The sequence below is a fragment of the Tupaia chinensis genome, unplaced genomic scaffold (assembly GCF_000334495.1).
Source record: "Tupaia chinensis unplaced genomic scaffold, TupChi_1.0 Scaffold000126_2, whole genome shotgun sequence".
Taxonomy (NCBI): Eukaryota; Metazoa; Chordata; class Mammalia; order Scandentia; family Tupaiidae; genus Tupaia; species Tupaia belangeri.
Window position 1 is genome coordinate 550,503 of NW_006159594.1, and position 25,070 is coordinate 575,572.

At 42.6% G+C, this 25,070-nt stretch overlaps 3 gene segments (V, D, J or C); 2 read left to right on the forward strand and 1 right to left on the reverse strand.

Annotated features, from left to right (window-relative positions):
* The window catches only part of LOC102501063 (T-cell receptor alpha chain C region-like), a 324,249-nt gene that overhangs the window by 207,517 nt on the left and 91,662 nt on the right, over positions 1-25,070 (forward strand).
* LOC114007098 (T cell receptor delta constant-like) lies at positions 14,360-20,450 on the forward strand. The segment is given in 5 exon segments: positions 14,360-14,474; positions 16,983-17,261; positions 17,818-17,904; positions 18,265-18,384; positions 20,148-20,450. Coding segments are annotated over 4 exon segments (525 nt in total).
* On the reverse strand, positions 24,002-24,870 carry LOC114007100 (T cell receptor delta variable 3-like). The segment is given in 2 exon segments: positions 24,002-24,573; positions 24,811-24,870. Coding segments are annotated over 2 exon segments (474 nt in total).

Here is a 25,070-nt window from a genome sequence, read left to right on the forward strand (position 1 = left end):
ACGTAATGGCCAGCTCCCCAAACTGCTTAGCATCAGCGATGGCGGCCTCAAGGGCCAGAGAACTTCCCTGAAGGCCTTCTGGCCCTGAGGCTCTCGGTCTCAGCCTGGAGACTGCTAATGTTCAGGTTCCTCTCAGAGATCTCGGTCTTTGTGCGCCACAGGTCATTCCCGTGTTTCCCGGCCAGCATCTGCAGCTCCTCATACTTGATGTGGCACATGTTCTAGGCCTCAGCCCGGCTGCGCTTGGCGATCTCGTCATACTGTGCGCAGACCTTCGCGATGATGCCGTCCTTGTCCAGAGAGCGGATGTTGTCCATAGACAGCACCATGGATGTGTCCGAGATCTGGGCCTGCAGCCTGCAGACCTCTTCTTCTTACAGCTGAGGAAGTTGATCTCATCGGTCAACTCTTCCAGGCAAAACTCCAGCTCAACCTTGTTCAGGTAAGCTTCATCCACATCCTTCTTGATGAGGATGAATTCATTCTCCATCTCTGTAGGCTTGTTGACCTCATCCTCTCATTTATTCTCGAAGTCCTCCACCAGCCCCTGCATAGTGCCAAGCTCCGCCTCCACCTTCTGCTTCTCCTGGCCAGAGTGTCCAGCTGCAGGCTCAGGCTGTTGCTGTAGCTCTCGAAGATGTCCGTGTTGCTCCCGGGCGGCTTCTGCGGCTGCTGGAGGCTCCTCTTGGTCTCCAGCAACTTGTTCTGCTGCACCTTGTCAATGGAGGAGGCAAACTTGTTGTTGAGGGTCTCAATCTGCTCCTTTTCCTGGGTGCTCACGGCCTGGATGTTGGGGTCCACTTCCCCCTTAAGGGGGCTTAGCACGCTCTGGTTCACCCGTAGTGGTTGTGATACCCCTTGTATCACCAGAACCACCAGAACCACCATAGCCCAGACCTATGCCAACGCCCAGGCCATGGAAGCTGCTGCTGCTGCCCTACCAGGAGAAGCTGGAGGACTTGATAGGGCCTCGGATGGGCTCCTCTACAAGCAGTTGCTGAAGGCAGGCGGGGCGCCGGAGGTGGACACCTTGGAGGACTTGTGGGTCACCCTGATGGACATGGTGTAGTTGGAGTGGAGGCAGCCAGGCCAAAGCAGGCAGAGATTCGAGGAGGAGCCAAGAACCTGCTTCTCCTTAATAACATTTTTGGAGAGGTTGTTGTTTTGTTGTTGTTGTTGTTTCGCTATAGGGCGCATGCGCTCGCCAGACAGACAGAGAGAGACATAGAGACAGAAAGCGAGAAATCACTCCCCAGGGAGGATGGTCACGCCACAATCCCTTCTCCTCCGTTCTCCTCTTGGGATCTTGGGCACATATGCACATGCACCTGCCGTGAATTTTAAGCCACTAGGTCTGGGATGCGAACCACGGTCTACTATGTGGGAGTCCAGCGACATAGCCATTATGCTAACTGCTGGTTCCCCTTAATAACATTTTTAAATGTGCAAACATCGTCACATTCTGAGGATGGGTTAAAGTTTTAATATATGAATTTGTTTGTTTGGAATGGTAGCAGACACAATTCAGCCCATCATTTGATGAAAAGTAGTAAAAACTATTAATTCTATTAAATCTCAATCTTTAAGTTATATCTTTCTAGTATTCTGTGTAACAAAATGGGAAATACACAAAGCACTTGTGCTAGATGTCAATTTATTTCAGATTTTTATTTCTAGAATCTCATTTATTTCAACCAAACCAATATATTGCAATAGATAGAATCCCTAAGCAGATAAGAGAATTCAGCTGTTTTTTGATATGTCATCTATTCTCTGGTAGATATCTGAAGACCATAATTTTTTTTTAATTTTTTTAAGAAAATCTAATTATCTCCCTTCTTTTTGTCCATGGTCCCCCATAGTTTTTAGCTTGTTCCTCCTTGGATGTAATTTGAAGTTTTTGAAAGAGTCTAGTATCCTCCTTTGAATGCAGTTTGTTTAAAACCCTCAAACTGTGCATGCTAATCTAGAAGAGGGTAGAAACGAATAATACTAGTTCAAAGACCCTAATCACAAATAGTCTAAGCCTGGAGGATATCTAACCCCTATTTCATTTCATTTCATGGTTTGGTATCCTACGGATTTGCTCCAGGTGCTCTGAGAATCCAAGTGGAGACCTGGCTCCTGACATGACTGGAGAGTACTGTGGTAAGTCCAGTTCCCACACACCAGTCCTTTCCTGTAAAAAGGCTTGTTTGGCACTGAGAACATGACTCAGCCTCCTTTCAGAAAGAGCTAAACTTGAGAAAACACCGTCTTCGTGCCTACTCCTTCCTTTTCCCACAGAAGAGGACCTCATCCAATAATAAAAAGCCACATAGGAAAAGAAAAGGCCAGGTTGCTCTGGCCACGCTATGGCCATTCCAGAGAAGATCAGCTGAGGGACTGAAATACTGTCAAACCATAGAGGCTAGAATGGAAGACCAAAGAAGATTGTATTTTCCTAGTCTACTCAAAAGATCATTGCAGCGGGATATGGATACCCGATTTCTTGTATGTTCTTTTGAAATTGGATACCTTGGCTAAATTTTGAAACCTCTCTGATATTTCTAACTCTCTTACCTGAAAACACGGGGGAGTGAAAATATGATCCTTGAAGTGTCTCTCAGTCATAACATTCTAGAGTTCTTCTCCAGAGGCCCAATTTATCTCTGATTACCCATATTAAGGGAAGAGAACGTGACTTGAATGCTCCAAATATATAGACAACGTGAAACTCATTTCTATTTGGCTTTAGAATACATTATGTGGTATGGAGAAAATCACAAGGAATTAATCGTCTCAATTATGCTTAACTCAGGCTAATGTTAAAAATCAATTTGTTTACAACTTATGGTGCTGTGCATCACTAAACAAATGTAAAGTAGTATTCCATAAGGCAGCCTGATGCCAGAGAGCAAGAAAGGGTCTAGGGGTTGTGAAGGGCGGGAGGACATGGCCGTGCTCTGTCACTTCCTAGCTTATCCTGTCTGAACCGGAACTATTCCATTCTTCAAATGGACTCAGAAGGCACTTTGTGAGCACTCACTGAGTCAGGCTCCATGCCCCTACAGGGAACACAGAGATAAGCAAGACGAAGATGGATCCCTTCTTTCAAGAGTCTCTACCTAATTAGATAAGCAAGACAGATCCCTTCTTTCAAGAGTCTCTACCTAGTTAAAAAGAGAAAAAGGGTCTTGAGTGCAATGATGAAATAGGCACTGACTGCCAGGAAAACTCAGGGAAAGGTATGCACCAAACCACTCCAGACGTGGGTAGTCGTGTAAGACTTCTCAGGGAAGTCTACAGTTCAAAGCATGGCAAAGCCCCAATAATAATAGAGTGGGGAATTCACTCCATCTGTAGCAGGAAGCCCTGTAAAGTCACGTGGCAAAGAAGCTGGATGGATACTTTTGTTACAGGAAGGGAATTAAGAGTTGGGAATCACAACAGCCACATTCTCCTCAGGGGTCCCAGCTTCTTGTTTTTCATAACTAGTTCTATTCAAACCAGTTTCTAATGACAGCTTCTTGGGGAAGTCTGTACACCAGCATGAGGAGGAAGTCAATGAGTCTCACGTGGTCTAATCAGAAGTTTTATTATTCAACACTTGCCATTCCAAAGACTAGCGCCTAAGCGTAGTTATACTGAGTTAAAATTCTTTTTTCTCATCCCATAGGCCCACGTTTTCCTGCTTTCTAAAACAAGCCATCTCCTATTATAGTACGTTGTTATTGAAGCCAGAACATTTTTTCCTCTTTTCTTATTTGGTGGTTGTTGTTATCAGCATCAATGTTAATCTTTGTATATAGAGATGAGATTGCTTGGAATGCATGCACGCAGTTGTACGGTGAGGGTTCACCACAAAAAATCAAATTCATAAGTGAAATCATGATATTAAATTAAGCCATGGATTTCAGAAGACCTTCAGGTAAAGTACAAAGATCAAAATCCTGCTTCCTTTTTATAAACAAAAACAAAACTCACACTCTCCTTTATGGTTAACTTATTTTTTTTCATGCCAGGAGTGTGCACTATCCAGAAAGAGACAAAGAAGAGGGAGAAAGCAATATCCAGCGGGGTGTGACCACACCACAACCTCTTCTTCATTTCTCTATCTTCTAGGGATTTGGGGCACACATGCATACATGCCCAGCATCTTTTTCAAGCTAGCGGGGTCTGGATTCAAACAGCAGATAGTTGTGTAGGATAACACCTCCTTTAGCCACTAGGCTACAAGGCTGACTCTAATGGTCAACATTTAATAAGGTCACTCTCAATGAGCATATTATATTGTTTGTTTATATTTTTTCCCTCAGAGATAGACACAGAGATCAAATATAAACAAGACTCATGTCTTAAGAAGCCATAAGAGAGTTTTCAGAAAGTGAATGACTGGGTCAAAAATCAGAGGGCAAACAAGAATAAGACTAAGAAGCATAAACTAAATGTAGCCAGAGCCATTGCCTCCAGTTGCATTGGTTTTGTCTTACACAGGGGCTCTTGACTGAGAGGACAGTGGGGCCAAAATCAGCTCTCTCTGCCTGCCCAGCAGAGGCCCTAGTGCAGAGCTGCATCACTCCGAGAAAGGCATTCCTCTCATAAAGCACACACAGGGGCAATCTGTTTGCCACACTTGAACCCAAGGGCTCCCCACATTCACTCAGTGGGCTCACTTTTCTAAATCACATAAAGCACCACATGGGCTACTGGCCCTGAATTTGACAACTGGGAGGTCAGTGGAAAATATAAAATGTTTCATTTACATGGAAGTCCTTTGAAAACTGCATAACACTTTTCAAGTGTAAAGCAGGTCAGGCAGAAGTGATTTAGAAGCTTAGCAGGTTACAGGAAGAATTATATTGACCACACACATTCTACCTACCCCACCGCCTGTAGAATGCACATGAGCTGTTCAAATAACTGACAGATTCCTCTGTAGGAAGTCATTTGAGGCCAGACTGGCTAAAAAAGCACAGATGGGAATAACTGTGATAATTTCTAAGTGTCCATTCTGGTCACAAACCCCAGGGCAGCTCTGACCAGCAGGGCAGAAGAGCCTCAGATAGAAGCACCTGAGCCAGCCTGCCCTAACCTAACTGTCAGAACCTTTGATCTTGCTAGAGCTTGACTTGGACAAAACATCTGGCTCCGAGAGTTCTCAGACAACAGAGAATGCCAAACCAAAGGGAGGTTTTTGTAAAGCTCCGTAGCACTGTGTATTGGGGGGATACGCACAGTGCTACAAAACCCACAGAGACCTGTACAAAAACTGCAGGGGCAAAGCAGCATTTCCTTGGTAAATTCTCAGCCCAGGTCCCACAACCCGAGGGCTGAGCAGAGCAGATAGCCTTCCCTCCTTGGTCTGTAACTTGGAAGGGATGCCAGGACGTTGGCTGGACTAGGGAGATGACCCACTGCTCCTGGCCTCTCACTCAACTACTATTCTACCTTGGATGAAACTGGCATTTCAACATTTTCTTACAGCACACATTTGGGGAATACAAAAAGGTTATCTCTAAAAACTATCCTCATCTTGCTTTCACATCGATTCTATTGAAGAAGAGAGTTGTATGAGCCAGCTCATATGAAATTTCTGAGTCTAAATCCCTAGAGAGACTTGTTTGAGCACTTTGTTTTACAGTTTGGGAAGATGGATTTGAAGAGAAATTGATTAGTTTTCAGGCAATCACCAGGATAGCTGCTCATTCTAAAGCTGACTATACTGCCCTGGCGTTCAGTTTGTGTTTTCCAAGGGAAGAGAAAGCTCTCAAAAGGTAAGGTGGTGGAGTGAGCTCCTCAGAGAATAACTGGGGATGGGACAGACCTGAGTGTGTGAGTGAAGGAGCATAGAATTGAGGGTAGAGGAAGGGAAAGGACAAGAGTGGGCTGCACAGTCCCAGACCTCACAAACTCTGTGGAGGAGCGGGGCAGGAGCTTTGCTTGCATAGAAAAAAGGAGAGACCAAAAGCTGTACTAGCAGTGCCAGGGTAGAGAAATTCAGTTTCGTTTTGTTTTGTTTTTCAGTTCAACAAATTCAGTCCCTTGCCTTTAGACCTTATAGGCTATAGAACTTTGCACTAAAATAGTAGTTTAAGAGCCGGACAGTGGTGCAATGGTGGCACAATGCTCTATGAAGCTGACCCAGAGTAGAAGGTTTTGGATTTACATCTGGAGACCTCCCTGATTACTCTGAGCATGTGTGCCATGATCTGGGGCTGGCTGAGGCTGGGGGTGGATTGTAGCATGAAAACCCTGTTGGACGTGTCTCTCCCTCTCTCTCTCTCTCTCTCTCTCTTTCTCTCTCTCTCTTGCTCATGGAAGAAACAAATAAATATTTTAAATTCCATTGGCATGTATTTTAAAATAAATAAAATCATAGTTTATCCCAACAAAGCTAGTGACTGATTTCCTTTATCTCTTTGGTCTCCAAGTCCTTCCTCATGAATGTAGTTTCTGTTTATTGATTTACTTGGCCTAGTATTTCCCTAAAAGCGGAGTGCATTGCACATGATTCTAGATAGTACAGGGATAAACTTTCTCTTCATTTTAATTGCTCTCTCTTCTAATGAACATCAGAATAGTATAACTGGGTTGTCTAACCTGGGTGAGTCAAAGTCTCCTTTAAATTATATTTTATGTTAAAAAGTAAACTTGAAGAAAATTATTATGCAAATTATGATATATTGATATAAGTTTTTAAAAAGAGAGATGTGACTGATTCAAGTTTAAGAAACACCAAACTGGAACATCACATCACCCTTTGAAATGAAAAGATAAGGGCCATCCAGAAGGGGCAGGATCCAGAATATCTGTGAGCAGTGCCTTGTGTTTTAGCCAACTAGTATTGGATTAAAAAGACATCACTGCAAACGCAGAGCCTTCATCTCCCCAGAAGTCTACTTCCTTTTGTTTCCTTCTTTCTTTGGGAGCAACTTTCAAGTTCTTATTTTCAAGGTTCCTGGATAGCATAAGAATAATAGAACAGGTCTATACAAACCCACAGCTCTGGACCCCACTACATAGATTTTTTTCCCCCACTGGATAGAGTTAATCTGGGGACACTACTTAATTCATAAAACAAAACAAGAGAACAAAATAAAACAGGATGAAATAGTGTCCCCATGTTAACGTGTGCTACTGACAGTGACAAGGGCCCGAGGTTAAGAAAGGGCCCCAGTCATCAGGAACCCTCTCCTGAGAGGGAGCTATGAGATGACCTGAGACTAACCAACAATTCTATTATTACATGCTATCATCCTATCAACCACCACTTCTGGTGGAGTGCCCCCCGTGAAGTGGGCCACTGGGCTAGGCACTTCAATGAATGTCATCTTATTCAGTTCTCACAATAATCATGTGGAATTCAGTACCATTACTTGCATTTTATAGATTGAGAAACTAAATCTCAAAGGAATTCCCCAAAATCACACAGCTGAGCAAAGTCATCATTTGAATCGTCTGCATGATTCCAGAATCTGTGCTCTTAAGAATTCTGCTGGGGCTACATCTGGACCAGGGCACATGCGGAGGCTTTTCTTGCCTGGTACAGCCTCTCCTCCCATTCGGTCTCCCTCCTAGCAGAATTAGAAACAACAGTTATGCCACTTCCCTCGTAGCATCATTCACACCACCCCCTTCACCACAAAAGGGCTCCTACCCCACTGCCAAAACCAGTCTCCCAGGGAGGCATTTTCCTTCCCCAGCAAGAAGCAGGCAAGGCCCTTTCCCTGCATTATACTCCTGGGAACTGGGGGGCCCTAACATGGAAAAGTCCAGAAGATGATGAGCATCACTTTTTTCCCAAAAAAAGGTTTCCACAAAATCTTGCACTCATGAACATATTTCCAAAATCCCAAGAGATAACTTTCTTTTTCCCGCCTTCTCAATGGCCCTTGGCTTCACATCTTTGGCATCCCTTTCCATTCATAACGAGCATCTTCCAGAATAGAGCCTTTGCACCTGCAGCTCTCTTCACCTAGGGCCATTTCTTCTAGGGGCTCACATGACTTTCTCCCTTTCCTCCAGGGCTCTACTCAAACGTCACTTCCAGCAAGGCCTTCCCCAAACACCCCTGTCATTCTGCAGGCCCCTTTCCCTGCTTTATTATTTCTGGACCTCATGTCCGCCTGAAACTTTGTATGACCACTTCCTGTCTCTCTCTCTTGCTCCATGAAAGAAAGAACTTTGAGTCCTTAGTAGATCCACAAAGACATTGAAGACACTAAATAAATGCTTACTGAACGAGTCAGTGAATGAATTGGAGGACAAGTCAGCTGTGATGTGAGACAAAAGGAAATAGAAATAGAAGCTGGGAACCTGTGAAGCCAAGCCTGTGTCCCGGCTCTACAACCTGAGGCAAGTCACTGCCACCATGTCAAGCACTATTCTGGGCACCAGAGGATCAGCACGAACAAGACGGATGGAAATTTGTGTAGTACGGGAGCTTTCTGGTAGCAGAAGACAGAACACAAACTAAATAAATAAACTAAACTTGAAGTATTTTAGGTGGTAATAAGCCCTATGAAGGAAAATAAAGAGTGCTTGTGAGAAAAAACAGCGCACCAGTTTAAAGAGTTCTCACTGGAAAGAGGGCATTTGAGCAGAAACCTGAGGAGGTGACAGGATGAGCGCTGTGGATAGCTGGAGGAAGAGCACCTTTAGTGGAAGCTCATGGTGCTGCCACAGTGTGTGAAGAATAGGAAGGATGGTATGTGGCTGAAGGAAAGTAAGATGGGCTGGGAATTTAAAATGAGGTCAGAGTGGTAATAGGGGTAGGAGAGGGTGGCTTGTAGGTAACTGTCAGAACTTCTGCTGTTGGACTCAAAAGGGAAGGTGTGACAATGGGATAGAGGTCTCACCTGACCTAGAGAAAAGGGCCATAGGAGACAGAAACCTGGATTCCAGTTCCCACTCATGGCCCTGATAGGTAGGCACCCACCTCGTCTCACAGAACACCAAAAACCAATTCTCTTTTTCACCAGTAACCTCTCCCACTGGGGAGCTCTGCTTTTAATGAAACCACATACCCCCTGAGTCAACTAAAACGTATTTCCTCTGAGTTTAGCCCTAATAAAATTCCAATTTTTATTTTTAGGGATTTTTGTTGCTGTTGTTTTGTTTTGTTTTTGTTTTTGCATAGGGCCTGTGCTAGAGAGAGAGAGAAGCACTTCCCCTCCCCCAGGGAGGATGACCACAGTGCAATCCCTTCTCTTCCATTCTCTTTTCAGGATTTTGGGTACATGTACACAGAGGCCCCATATATCTTTCAAACCACGAAGTCCAGGACTCAAACTACACAGTTAACCATGCAGGATCCAGCCTCCTTAACCACCACACCACCAGTTGGTCCCACATCCCAATAATTTATATCAAAGCTCCAGCTTAGAGAATGCTTTATATATATATATATATGTGTCTTTTGTTGAATTATACAACATATCAATACAGTAGATACTACCCCATTTTATAAAGGAGGCAGATAAAACTCAGTGAATTTAGGAGGTTTGTCAAGATTACACATTAGTAAGGGACAGAAATTAGATCGCAAATCTTTTGACATCTTTCTGCTTCACCACAATTGAGAATTGTCTTTCCTGTTAGTCATTCTCACAGTACGATCTGCAGTCCTTTATGGGTTGTAAACTGATCTGAAAATGCATATTTCCTCCTTGGTTTTTATGAGTGACATACAGACAGTCTCATAGGCTCTGACTTTTACGTACAACAAGCTAATTTAACTGTCACTTCTAAATGTGTGTCATTAAAGCTTGCTAAAATTTTATATTCATGAATATATTATTAAGATAGATCGAAGAATCTAATTCTATTGTATTTTGTACCAAGACGTCTGGTGGCTGCACGATGCTTGACAATGATGCAAAGGTCTAACTGGTTAAGAAATGGAAATCCCCTAAGATGTTGGAATGAGTAGGGCTCATGATCCACTAGGTCTTTGCCCCACTTAAATACAGTCCAAAGGGGGAGAACACTATTCTATGAGCAACATTCTCCTTTTGTTTATTTTTGATCAAACAAAAATCTCCTTTCCAGTCTACATGCATTCTTTCTCATTCAGAACACAAATGCTGTCAGATGGTAACATGGAAAAAAAGCTTGGATTTCTATTCAAAACACGAGTCACCTCCTACTCTGTCCTGAAAGACAGCCCCCAAGGCTGAGGAGAAAAAAGGTTAAGCCAGATAGGAAAGAAAATCCTGCCCAATGGATATCACGTGACTTGGCAACTGAGGTGAGGGCTGTTGTATAGAAAAAAGCAAAGTGGTTTTTGAATTAGGTATATCAACTGTGCAGATCCACTGATATTTGGCCAAGGAACTTACCTGGAGGTAGAGGCACGTAAGTAACTCATTTTCCTTTTTATGACCACTATGTCTAGTGCTTATCTTTGTTAAATATTTTCCTAAGTCACCAGACTGAGAAACAGTTCTCGGGTTACTGAAAAATTCTTCCAGCAGGTTCGAGGGAGGGTTTGTAGAGCAGGAACTCCATTTCTGATAAAATCCAGGAAGAGTGTATGCTTCCTACTAGCCTTCTAGATCCACTGTCCTTCCTGGAAAGTCTTCATTTTCTTGCTTTGGACTAAGTCTAGAGAACTAACTTACTCAACATCCGTGCATTTCCCGCTTTCCAATCTAGGCCGTGACCATGACCAGACCCCACTACAGTACTTCTAGGTGGTAGATGTGTAGTGGGATGAGGAGCATGTTAAACCAAGAATTCAGAGACCAAGTTCCAATCCCCCTCTGATATGAGCTCTGTGACCTAACTTTACTGAACTCCAGTTTCCCTCTACTTTGACCAAATGATTGCTAAGGTGTCCTCCAGTTCTAGCATGCTATGATATTAATTATCTCCAGATCACTACTTAGAGATGATTTGGTAGGAAGAGTACGTCAGTCCAACAGCGTGAATATCCTAGGACCCAGTAGAAATTCTGTGACAATTTTAAAAAAGCATTGGAATAGAAGTCAAAAATCTCCATATGCATCTATTAATTAGCTCTTGAGTGACAATAGAGGTTTAGAAAGGTGACAGCTGAGGTTGTCCCAGTCATTTTATCTCTTACTCTGGTTAACAGATAGAAACTGCAGTCCAGAGACCAGAAAGTGAGTCCCAAATCAGCTACTGGCAAACTCACTGTTTTGTGTGTTTGTTTTTTATTTCCAGAGGGTACGTGCACTTGCCAGAAAGAAACAGAGAAATGGGGTTGGGGGGGGTGCAGAGAGGAGGAGAAAGCACCCAACAATGGGTCATGCTCACGCTTCAATCCCTTCTCCATTTCTCTATGCTGTTGGGACTTAGGGTATACATGTACGCACACCCAGCATGTTTTTCTAGTCATTAGAATGGGATTGGAACCTGTCAGGTGCATGAGATCTAGTTCCCTTAACCTCTAGGCTATGAGGCCAGCTCCTCACATTACTGCTTTTAGTTTTCATGACTTCATCTGTAAGATAAATCTAATAATGTCACTTCTTGGTGTTTATTATACAATAATGTTTATTTAGGTAGAATAGACACCAGTTGGCTGTTAAACAGTAGAGCATTTATACAAATGATAGTCACCTATGATTATTATGATCCTCTGGATAGACCCCAAATCTTTCACATTAACAGCTCTTGCTCCAACCAACATGCCCTTCCTCCTCTGTCTAAGGCACAGTCCTGTTGTGATTGATTAACATGAGCTGTATGGTTATGTTTCTGCTGACAATAGCCATTTGGCAATTCTCAGCAAGACCAAAATGATTCCTTTCTTTCTATGAAAATATTATCCTAAAGCAAGATCTGAGGTTAAAATTATGAAGACAGGTTGAAAATATAGTAGCAGAAAATCTAGGGACTTTCCTAAATGTCAGCTCTCAGAAGATAAAGGACATCAAACAATCTACCAAAATGCAATGCTTGGGTCTCAGAAACCCTTGCAAAGCTCTGTGTCTCCAGTTGCACCCATTCTGCTCCACCCCCTTCCAGACAGATGAGCTAGATTGACAGGGGCAAATAAGTTGCAAGGTTTTTTGTAATGATGCCTGGAGTAGTGCTCTGACAGCACAACTCATCTTTGGAAATGGAACCCAACTCATCGTGGAGCCAAGTAAGTTATGTATTTTACTACAGCCCAGTGTTTAGTTCCTTTGAGTTGTTGTAGCGTAGTTTGAACGAATGGAGCTTCTTGGGAAGCCACAAGGTTCTAAGTTGAAACCCATTGTTTGTTGCAAAGAGTTGGAGTAAACAAGAGGACATTAGGTTTCTCTAAAGAAAACATTCTGTGTGTGCTTGCAAACTCTGTTCTGAGACTTGATATTACTTAGGTTTTCTATAACTACCTAATTAATTTCTATAACTAAAAAAACAGCCTTAGGTCTGGCTTCTGGTTCTGGCCTGATCAGGGGCTGGAATTGGAGAAAAGGCAAGCTCAAAATGAGGAGGGTCTCTCTGCTGTTTATGAGGGAAGAGGGAAAGTTAGAAAGAAAAATATACATTATAAAAGAAAGAAGTAAGGAAGGAAGGTCTCTATATATGTATCTATCTCTATGTATCTATCTCTTATATAGATCTTGCTCTTACCTTCTTTTACATTAAACCAACATGATTAGATCGGACTAAATGTCTATGGTCCCCCAGGTTCCACCCTGGCCTGGGTCTGCTTAGATCAGTTGAATGCTCACCTCTCCCAGTAGCCCTGAATCCTCTGTACAAGGGACTCTGCGCAAGGGTTCAGGAGTGCACATCCAGTGTAGAAGCACAGCCACTAACTTCAGGACAATAGAGAAATAATGGTGTGCTGATGCTGTCCTGGAGACATTGCTCCTGGTAGCCTGTTTCAGTGTTTAGAAATCCAGGGGCCCAAATCAGGTAGTTTGGGTAGCTGCCAACTGGGGCTAGTCCAGAGAACAATAGTCTTTCAGATACTTTCTAAAATGCCAAGTCCAGTGTGACAGGCGTTACTTATTACAAAGTTAGATATTTCTTTTGTTTATTTTAGAGAAAATAAAGAAGTGGGGAAAGGTACATGAATATGGCAAGGCAATCTGACACTCTAAAAAAAATAGCTAGTACTGTTAACATGGTCTCTACCTCTCAGAGGATAATGTAAGCTTACAAGGGTTCCTCATTGCCTAAAAAGAGTAGAACACTGAGTTGTCTTATCTTTGAAGGGAGAAAGACTAGCGCAATGAAAAGGAGGAAAACAGAATCATGCTGTAGCTGATTGCTGTCTGATTGATGTTTAGCAAATTGCATCTGGGCAAAAAAGTATTGTGTTTCATTTTTCCCTTTAAATTGCTTGCACTTGAGATTCAGAATTATCTGCAGTGTTAGAATCAAATCTTTGCAGCTGTGCCTTTGGGACTCTTAGGAAAGAAGGAAATTGATGAAACTGATGCTCAGCCCCTCTGCTGGGATGCTGACCACTCTCCCCAGCGATACTCCGTTTGTTTCTCTGATTTCGTCCTCCTGCAGTGAAGGAGTGTAATATGATGATGTAAGGCTCAGGTAGGGGAAGTGAGAATTTCAAATCAAGCCTTCAGTCCTTACAGTTTTGATGGTGAATAATGGCCCTACATAACTGTCGTTCTGTTTCGCCTGGGTCTAGCCTTAGGTTCTCGATTTTTGGTGACTAGGGCAGTGTAACCCACATCGTCTTTAAGTTCTACTTCACATGATTACTATACACTCCTGAGGCCAGTCTCCAGATCTAAAGTCAGAAGAAATGATTATTAAACAAAAATAAGCAATCCCAAGCAAACACCGACTCCTCTGACCTGTATCCGTGACACACAGCACCAATGGGCTCCCCCAACAGTAACTAATTTATTATTCAACCCTCAGGTCTTTAGAAAGCCTTTCACTGGGTTTGGGGAATTAGAAAACAGATTTCTTGTTACTGTGAGATTCAGTATGAGTGATGGGGGAAATTGGGTTTCTAATCAAAAAGCAGTATTTGCGACCCAAGAGAAAGGAGCCACAGTATGACAACGGAACCTGTTTCTAAACCCTCCTCTCCTCACTCTAACATTCACTGTAGGAAATGTCAGCATTCAGTGTCCCATTTCTACCCCCATGCTATTGTATTTTTCTTAGCCCTCCCAATCAACTGGACTTAAATTTTCTATCTCGAAGGCAGCTACCGGTTACCTGTCACTCTCTCCTCTTGCTGTCTCAGCCCTGTCCTACGGTCCCTGAGATGGGGATTTTATGCTCACATCTCTACCTAGCACCTCAACTATTATTAGCTTCAAGGGGAAACAAGTCTGTGTTCTCACCGTCCTGGTCTTATCAAGGACAGCTTTGTAGTGCTCTGAGCTGGGGGGGTCCTGGAGCTGAGACAGGAGACTGGGGAGGCAGAGCACAGATGTTCTAGCCCAGGCCCCAGCCCCAGGCCGGTTACCTTTGAGGCAGCATTACACTGTGCTCCTGGGACACTCGACAGATGTTTTTTGGAACTGGCACCAAACTCTTCGTGGAGCCCCGTGAGTTGATTTTTTTCCCTATATTTCTAGGGATTTATTTGAGTCCTGGGACTGGGACTGCTGTCCAGTTTACATTACAAATTATAATGAGTAGATGAAATTCTAACTAGGAAATTAAGTAGGGCACCTATGAAGTGGGCCAGAGTGAAGACATTAGACTGAGTCACTGAAGTAGCTCTGTAAATACTTTTATTTTTAAGCACATATATATTAACACGATAGCTCCACTTATTTCTGAATTCTGAAGAGAAACCCAGAAAAGATAAGAAATCCAGAAAAATTACCAATAGTTGGAGCATTCAGATATAAGGGAGACAGTAGCAAATCACTTTGGCCCAAATTTCCCAGGAAGATATTTCCTCTTTACACATCCCTTTGTTTGAAGTGACTTAAATGCATGCTTCATCATAAACTGAAAATGAATGTTCTAAAGCCTGAAAGATTTTCAGGAGAGGAGTGATTATCCTGATCAATATTTTGAGCAGGTAAAACAAAACTTTTATTTCCGGGTTTTAATTAAATCTCATATTGGTAGAGAGTCTCAAAATTCTGAGTGACATTTATAATAGACGTGATTCTTAGGGGATCAATTAGACTTTCTATGAGAATCTAAAACACAGGATTTCTAAATTTATGAATTAAGAAAGACTGTTTAGGAAAAGTATATACTTCTTCTTGTATTGTTGACCAGCACATAAACTTCGTGTTATATAGTATTCTTAAAAAAGAAAGCCTGAAAATAAAATAACAATGGCCTAAACAAATAGCATTTGAAGCGTGTGTTGGAATGTAATTACATTTGCAAACCAAGAAGAAAGAATGGAAATTCTGAAATGATAAACAATTAAATCTTTAATTTAAATTTCGGACTATGAGAATACAAATCTTATACAACTTCAAATTTTGGCTTAAGTCAAATATAAAATAGAATAAGATACACAGGGCAACTATATTGAATGTATTCCATTTTTTTTAAAAAAAAGGTTCAATTTAATTAGTTTCTAATAAGATATCTGATTAAAGAGTGTAGTTTAAAAAACACTTTTCCTTCAGACAAGTTGCTCTGAAATACAGAAATTAATTTAGAAAAAGAGCCTGAAAAAAAAGTCACCAAATAAATGCATTATGCTCTTTCCAAAATGCTGACTAATAGATTCTAAGCTCAATATCGTAAGTACATGGCCTTTTCCAGACATCTTTCTGGTCGGCAATATTACATTGTTCAGATTATTCAAACTTAGTCTCCCTAACCCAAGATGACAGACAGCTGCCTGATGAATTTAAATTTTAAAATCTTAAGCAAACTTTAATTGTCCGACTATATCAGCTAGGATTGAGTCATACATTTAAATAATCAAGGAGATAGGTTTTGTCTTTTTATAAATAAGTTCTCTTCTTAATGCATAGCTTCCTTGAAAATCAATTGGAATACATCTCAAATGAGTTAGGATAGTGAACAAGAAATGTCTCAGTTTTGAAGGGAGGTGAGTAAGCCACCCATGTGGTTTCCAGCCGTTAGTGCTCGGGTTATCAGTTTGCTTTTTTTTTTTTTTTTAATCAGTGGCTTTATCTGTACAAGGAAACAAAGCAAGGAAGGGTTTTCTCATGTAATTTAAAAGCAGGTTCTAAGAAAGCCCTTTGAAATATTCCCAGTGCCTCCTCTTGTCTAGAGCCAAAGCCAAAAAAAAAAAGGAATTCTTAGTTTCTTGCTCTGAATAATCAGAACAGAATCCAGTATTTTAGCCAAGCTTCTCACTGGAGAAAGGCTGGAGAATCATGAAGGTAGTAACAGAGGCCGTCTCTGAACAACTGACTTCCTGAGAAAGTCCTGATCAGCCATGGTCCGTTACTAACTGGACAAGCACTCCCTCCCAACCAGATATAGCTAGCTGATTTGGTGATAGCTCTGCTACCATAGGCCTCACAGACGAAGCTCAAATCCCCATTCAAGATGCAACACCAGAAAAATAATTTCTTTTATATACAAATTCATTAGGAAGAATTTTTGTTTAGCAATATCTAATATCTTCATTTTACACTTTACTAAAAAAAAGTACACTGAAATTCAACATACTTTTCATTCGATACTGGGATATTGAGGCAAGAAAATGATGACATGGTCAAATATTTCTATCTCTCTCTCATAATTCATTAATAAACCAACAGATGCAGATAATATTCAGCCTGACCCAGAGGACTGACTAACAAATCATAGATCATTGAAACGTAGAGTATGGGAAGTTTCTTTGTAGTTGATACTTATATCTCTGCTTCCAGTCCTATCTCTTAGCTGCTCCTAACTAGAAGTCAAACTAATGGTCTTTTATTTCTGCTGTCTTTGGCCAATCCTTCGTAGAGATGCTAACAAGCCCAGGCCACTAAAAGGATATACAGAGGTCTGAATTAATTATAGTGTTTGGTCCCTGAGGAATCTAGGTAACCACCACTGTTTAACTCCCACAAAGTTGTGAATAATCATCTCACGCAATAAGTTGATTGTATTTGCAGAAGTTCAGTCTCCTGTCAAACCATCCGTTTTCGTCATGAAAAATGGAACAAATGTGGCTTGTCTGGTAAAGGATTTCTATCCCAGGACTGTAACTATAAGCCTCAAATCATCCAAGAAGATAGTAGAATTTAATCCTGCTATAGTCGTCTCTCCCAGTGGGAAGTACAGTGCTGTCAAGCTTGGCCGGTATGAAGATTCAGATTCAGTGACATGTTCGGTTCAACATGACAACCAAATCGTGCACTCCACTGACTTTGAACTGAAAACGACTTCTTCAGGTAGGTTGTATTTGACTTCAAGGGAGGAAAAATTGAGAAAATGACAAGATAAATACATTTTATATGTGTGTGTGTCTGTGTGTGTGTAATTCTGGACAGATAGTTCTCATTGTAGCAACTTCATGTCATTGTCTGGGAAGAAAAAATTCTGTATCCCTAAGCTGGAATCTAAAATAAAAATCATCTCATCTCATCCTCATCTCACCTCTTCGCTATCACTACTCCTTTAAACAAATCATTGTCCTATAACTATACCCTGGAATTGATGATTCATGTACACTCTAACCCAATGTTTAATTCCAAAATAAAGGACAGTCCAGCCAGCTGGGGATTAAGAATCTTCTGTGTATTAGAGACACACCTGTATGTTAGCCTCCTGGTGCAATGAGAAAAGTCCAGAGTAAGAAATATGTTGGCTGTATAAATAACTATAGTAGTTTAACCAAAGTGCATCCTCTGGGCCTCAATTTACTTCCCTAAAGACTCTTCCAGTTTTAAAATCCTGAAATCCTTTGAGCCTCTTGGCTCCCAATGTAATACTGACTACTGCTGTTAGTTCTAGATACTCCAACACCAAATAACCCAGCACCAGTGGAACCTGAAAACAAAAAGCAAACTGAAGAGACCTGCCATGAACCCAAAGGTTAGTTCAAACTAAAGGGCTGACTTCAGAATTGAAAGTTAAAGCAAATCCTGTAATTGTTGAGTGGGACCAAAATGGATCATATTTCAAAAGAAAACCAAACTGTACTGAGACCAGTTTCTTCCCTTTGACTTCTGACTCTCCAGGCAGAGCTTGCCTGGCTCAGAGCATGGGTTTCCAAAGCTTGCGTGGCGGGGCATGAGCAGCTGCCTGAGGTCTCTGAGGGCAGTCTGGCACCAGCAGGACTTACAGGTCAGGTAGAATGACAGTAATTTGGGGCAAGCTGGTGTCAATGTTTAAGCCTAGTTTGTGGAAGGGAACTGGTTTCTCCCTGAAGCCATCATCTTCACTTTCATTCAGCTACAGTCCGTGCCGAGAAAGTGAACATGATGTCCCTCACGGTGCTGGGGCTGCGGATGCTGTTTGTCAAGAGTGTTGCCATCAACTTTCTCCTGACCACCAAGTTATTTTTTTTGTAAGGTAAGAACTAGCTGCTCCTTTTATTCCTATGTCCACCCAAACTACACTGCAGGTGGGAAAAGGGACTTAGGAACAGTAAGAGACCAAGAAGTAATACGGAGAGGAAAAACACAGAGACGCACTTAGAATTCATAGAGAGGCTCTCTCAGATTCTCTGCATAGCAACATCCCATCTCTTGTTATCCCTTTATTTTAAGCCAGACTCAAAACCCAATATGTAGTATAATGTATTATTTTTTAGAGAGAGAGATTTTTTTCTATAGGGTGCATACATTTGCCAGAGAGAAAGAGTCAAAAAGCTATCAATCACCCCCCGGGGGGATGGCCGTGCTGCAATCCCTTCTCTTTCATTCTTCTCTTGGAATTTTGGGCACGCACGCACATGCACTGGGGTCCAGTACTCACACCACGGTCAACTGCATGGGGATCGAGCTATGTAACCATTATGCCAACTGCTGGTCCCAATGTATTATTTTCTAACATGCTAGCTAATAACCCCACCTCCCACCCAGGAATAAAATTGGAGCTAAATAAGGAGATCTAGTCTTCTTTAATTGATATTTTGTTTATTTGGCCAATGGGCTATGAATTATTTGTGAGGCCATAATTAAAGCTTCACCTAAAGAATAGTCAGGTAAAGCAGAGCCTATTTTTGTCCAGACAGAGGGAATGAACGCCAGCCCTCACTCCTTAATCACAGGACTCTGCTATAGGAACCAGCCTAACTTTGGGATGAACGTATACCCTCATTAATAGAAAACAGTCCACTTTTAGCTACTCATGGTACATTGGAAGTTGGGGCTGATATATTACTTATTTGCCTATTACCTATATTACCTTTTTAGGTAATCTTTTACATGAAACTAAGTAGGGCCTATGGTTGCTATGAAGCCCTTCCCCTTTACTCCATCTCCAATACACCCAAAATATTTATAAGCCCCAGCTCCTGTTCTAGGAAAAACTCTAGACTTAAGAGTGTTGGCTTGATCTGATCCAGACTGTAAATATGTCTAGTGAATCCCAAATGGGTATCCAGCTCCACTGTTATTTTACTAACAGTCCCAAGAACACATGCCACATGACTGTATAAAAACAGCACTAAGCAGGTCGAGTATCCTTTACCCAAAATGCATGGACCGGAAGGGTTACAGATTTGAATTTTTTAAAAGATTTTGGAATATTTTTACATACAGAATAATATATATTAGGTATGGACTCTAAGTCCAAACACGAAATTCATTTATATTTTATATACACCTTAAACATACAGCCCAGAGGGAATTTTATACGGTAGTTCTATATTGCAGTGTTTTGAGTGGCATGCATAAAATGCAGTCAGATACAGAAATTTTCACTTGTTGTGTAATACTGGTGCTCAAAAAGTTTTGAATTTTGGAGCATTTTGTATCTCACATTTTCAGATTAGGGATGCTCAACTTGTACTAGGAGTCAGGAGATCTAGGTTTCAGTCCTGACTTTGTCACTGACACACTACATTACCTTAGTCATTTTGCTTCACCTCTCTGGGCTGGAGTTTTTACATCTGTAAAACAAAAGACTTAAGACTGACTGAAAGAGGTCAAATGTATTGTCATGGCTGTGCCAACACTGATAGACCAATAATGACTAGCTGAACTACTGTCATGAAAGGAAACATGCAACGATAGATTAGTCATGTCTGCACTGGTGCAGCATATGTGACCCTTACAATTCTCCCTGCACTGATGCTCTTTGACTCTATGTCAACTTTCCTTTCCTTGCAGGTTGACTGGCATGAGAAGGCTATGCTTCCTGAAAGAACCCAAATGCTTACAGAGATACTATCCCCTGGGCTTCTCTTGGTGACTCAAGTTAACCTGTCCAGCTGTGTTTAAATGGCTGCTAACCAAACCAGTTTTCCTTTGAAACCAACAAACCCAATTCATCCTCGGGTAAAAAAGCAGAAGTCCCAAGAGTGGGATTTATGGTCCTAACTGCTCTAAATGCTGCTTTGTAAAGGGATGTGAGGATGCAAAAGGATAAGGACCCATATTTTTACTCCTACAACTGACACATTTTGTAAATTATGTTAAGCTCCTTTTGTCTTTCTTTACTCTAGACATGGAAAGTAGGAACCAACAGGTTCCCAACTCCATTCTCTATGGGGAATATGGGCCCTGGAGGAAGGAGAGCAGCTGTCCTTTTACCTAAATATGGAAGACTCTGCTCAACTGAGCACTAGATTTGCTCCAAACCAGCATCCTCCTCCTCTTGTAACTTGTCCCAACCTCCACATTCACTTCGGCAGCCATTACAGAGATGTTGAGGAGAGTCAGAGGGACAAACTTTCTGCACTTTCTGCCTTTCCTAGTACTTCACAACTGAGATTACATTTGTCTTCTATAATATTCTATGAACACGCAATGGGGTTTCTAAAATCTCATCTAAATATTCTCTAATCTGTGAGCAGAGATCAGAAGAAAGGAACTTCTTTCCGTGCATTGATTTAACACACATGAATTGATTCCATCTAATTCCAGGCACTGTACTGAGGGTACAAAGATGACAAAGACCTGGGCCCTGCTTTCAAGCAACTCATCAAGCAAATGGTTTTGAAGGGAGGGATAGAGATGAGACCCCTACCTTTTCCTGTAAAAGCAGCATCTTTACTGCTTTTGCCTGCTGATCTCTGCACAGGAAGTTTGGGCCTTTGCTGTGGATAGTTCTCTGCTCTTTATCTCAGCCTGTCTGTGTTGCATTTATTAAACTTTATTGAGTGCACCTCGCCTCTGACTCTACTCATTGCAGACCACTGCAGAGCAAACGTGACCACGATGAACTCTCTGTAATCAACTGAAAGCCAGACTGAGTTTATAGGTCACACCGCAGCTTCCTGAGCCCAAGCCTGCAGGCCTCTGCTGTGGGGAGCCAGCCCTGGGCTTCCTGCTGCTGCTGCATAGCACCCCCACCCTTAGTGTGGCTTATAAGTTCTGCCACTTGCACCTCAAAAAAGCCACAGCTGTTTCCAGGTGTACTCACTCTGATGGCACAGCCCTAGCAACCCAGTACTCAGTTCCCTTAGCATCTATGTGGAGTGTCAAGTGGGGGTTTATGAGCTTATCAGAGAAGGGCAACTCCCCCTGCCATCACCAAGCACAAACTCCTATGTCATATCTTCACAGCCCAACAGAAGAGGCAGTAGTCCTATGGGTCAGTGGATTCAAGATAATCTAGATGGATAAACCAGGCCCATCCAGGGAAAACAATGTAAATTACCACACAACTTCACTTTGTATATATAAAGAATGACTCTGGGGGGACCAGCAAATGGTTTAATCATTGCATCACTGGAGTCCCACATAGTCGACTGTGGCTCAAGGGTTCAAGTCCTGGAACTTGTGGCTTAAAACTCACACTGGGTGCGTGGGCATATGTGCCCAAGATCTCAAGAGGAGAATGGAAGAGAGGGATGGCAGTATGGCCATCCCACAAGAGAGTGATTTCTCACTTTCTGTCTCTCTGTGTTTCTCTGTCTTTCCAGTGAGCACACATGCCTTATGGCAAGAAATCTCTCTCTTTAAAAAAAAAAAAAGAATCTGTTTGAAAGGCAGCAGGCGACACCATGCTGTTTAAAGGGTAAAAGCACTGGACTCCCACATGGTGGGCCACGGTTCTGGTGCCTGACCTGGCAACATCAAATTCACACTAGTCATTAGTGTGTACAGGCCAAAATCCCAAGAGAAGAATGGAAGAGAAGAGATTATGGAATGGCTGATTTGCTATTTCCCCCAAGGGGAGATTTTCCACTATTCCTCTCTCAATCTCTGTCTCTCTCTTCAGCAAACACACACACTCTATGGCAACAACAACAACAAAAAAAAAAAAAATTAAAAAGAATGTCTTTGACCAGAATGTGCACGTCTGTTCCCTTGTATGACATTAGACTATTTGTCTGAAGTTGCAAGTATTGAAAAGACCACATCCTCATTTTTCAAATGGAAAAACATATTCCCCTCTTCCCAAAATAGTATGTGCCTGTCTAAAGCCATTCAGCAAAGTTGAGATATTGCTGAGAGCAGAAGCAGGGTCTCACAAGTGCCAGCCCGAGTCCCTTCTATAAGAACATGCTGACAATGAGGACATGGTGATGGCCTGAATATGGGCTACATTGAATTTCAACATTCCCTGTAGCTAGCAGGTAAATAAGCCACTGTTGGGCTCACTTTGATTGCATGGGGCAGAGGAGATCATTCTAGCACACCTCATGAGCATACATTTCTTACACCAAAAGGAGTTTCTAGAAGAGATTTAAGGCACGAGCTAAAAGAGACTGTGGCAGCTTTCCGGTCTGGAGGCCATTGAATGTGGACTCGTTTCCAGAGCTTCCACAAACAGCACCTCATTTATGTCTGAGGCAGTTCTCTAAGAAACTGTGACACATTCAGTGCAGCAGAACAAAAGCTCTAGGAGGCAGAACTGCTCGCCCAAGGCCTTGGGTTCCCTCATCTCATGTTCTTTCCATTACTCCATAGCGTGGCTACTATGCCCACCTATTTTTGAAGGGCAGAAACACTGCCATCCAGCCCACCTGCTGATAAAGTCCCCTTGGCTGCAGCTAGAGGACAGAGTCTGGACATGCAGCCCCTTATCCTTGGCTCCGTATCAACCAATGATAGATCTTGACAATGTCTCTCACTTCTCTGAGCTTCAGTAGATTTCTTGTAAAATTCTGTCTAAGGCCTCTTTCACTTCTAAGATTATCTCTAATAACTCAAATAATTCTTTTGTGGCAGAAAATTCAATAGAATTAGAGGAAGGAAGAAAAGACTGAGTTCCAGGGACTGAGGATGTATCTATTTTGACTTTACATACTTGATTTCCCTTGGAGGAAAGTATCTCCCCAGAGATCCCACTGAGCTCCAAACATACTGGTTTTGAATCTAGGGTTCTAGGACTCACAGATAATATAAAGGAATAAATACCTCAGTGCTCTTCCATGAAAGAAAAACATTCTCCAGATAAAGTAAGGAAAATGGAGGAGCCACAGAGCATCAAGGACAAATGAAATGACTGGGAATAAGATGACACAGAGAAAACGTACATTGGGGAGAAAAGTCTTAAGTAAAAAATCTTTGTGACCAATTTTATTTTTAAAATGAAAACAGATCGGGGAAACCAGCAGTTAGCGTAATGGCTATGTCGCTGGACTCCCACATAGTCGACCGCGGTTTGCGTCCCGGACCCGGTGGCTTAAACTCACGCCGGGCACGTGTGCGTGCGTGCCCAAGATCCCGAGAGGAGAATGGAGGAGAAGGAATTGCGGCATGACCATCCTCCCTGGGGGGTGATTTCTCGCTTTCTGTCTCTCTGTCTCTGTCTGTCTGGTGAGCGCACGTGCCCTAGAGCAAAACCCTTTCCAAAAAAAAATGAAAACAGAGTAATTCACACGAAGGGAAAAGTGATGATGGAGAGTAACGTAAAGACACCGCTGATGCTGACACTGTCCTTGGGTTGGCCTTTCATGGGCGCCATTCTGATACCCTCACAGCAAATGCAGCATGGACTTGTCAAACCCCGTTTTGTATCAGGTGCCACCGAGGCACAGGGGACACACAGACACTAGTCCCTCAGACATGCAGCTCCCCTAACCCACTATGAGCCACTCAGATGTCGAGGGTCTGCTGAGGTATAAGATGCTTTGCTCTACCGGAAACCAGGGTGCTCCCTCGATGTGATCTGCACTGTTATTAATTAGCAAACACTTTCAGGCACTCTAAAGGCCAAGCCGGAGCATAGAAACTAGGAGAAGGATTCCAGATCCAATACTTGGCCTGCCCTGAGGGTAGCTCCATTGAGCTGTGCCTGTGGGTTTCTGTGCAGGCTTCCCGGGCACCTGCATCACCGTGCTCAGGGCACAGAAGTAGAGGGCACTGTCTTCCATCCTCACGGGGTTGATCACCAGGTGGAAGGTTTTCTGGTTCTGATTGCGCTTCACAGAAAATCGACCTTTAGTAAACTCTGCATTAAGGGATCGACTGTTATCCCTGTAAAGAATAAACTGAAAAGTTCCATCTGGCTTTTCTCGGTACCAGTATAAACCCGGATTTGAGTAACTAGTGCTGTAAGTGCAGGGCAGGACCACTCCACTGCCACTGGCCACTGCCAGTTCCCGAGAACTCTGGGTCACTTGGTTACACAGCATGCCCTTGTCTGTGAAGAGAAGAAATGAGAAAATGGTGAATGCTACACTCTTCAGGCACTGGGTCCAACACATGCCCAGCCAGAGAGAACTCAGTGAGCAGGAGCAGGAAAGGACCCAGAAATCAACACCAACAGCAGAGAAAACTGAAAGCAAGAGTGCAAGAGAAAGAAGCCAAGCCTCAGAAAGTCACAGGAAGGGAAGCCGGGTGCAGAAGGAGAGGAGCATAAACAAATGAATCCACTCACAGAGAAACAAAAGGCTAAAGCCTGCAAGAAGCAGCATCTTCTTTTCATGTCAGGGCAGAGGGTACCTAATAAAACAGAGATCCTGAGGTCTCTGAGACCATATTAGGGCTTCTGACAGGAAGGAGATGGGAGGGAGATGACGAGAGACACGCAGCACTGGCCGTCAGGTGACTGGATTAGCAATAACTCTGAGGCCAATGCCTCTAGTCAAGGAAACTGCTCACTTTGCTGTTTTCCTTGTCAATCCTTCCTAAATTAAT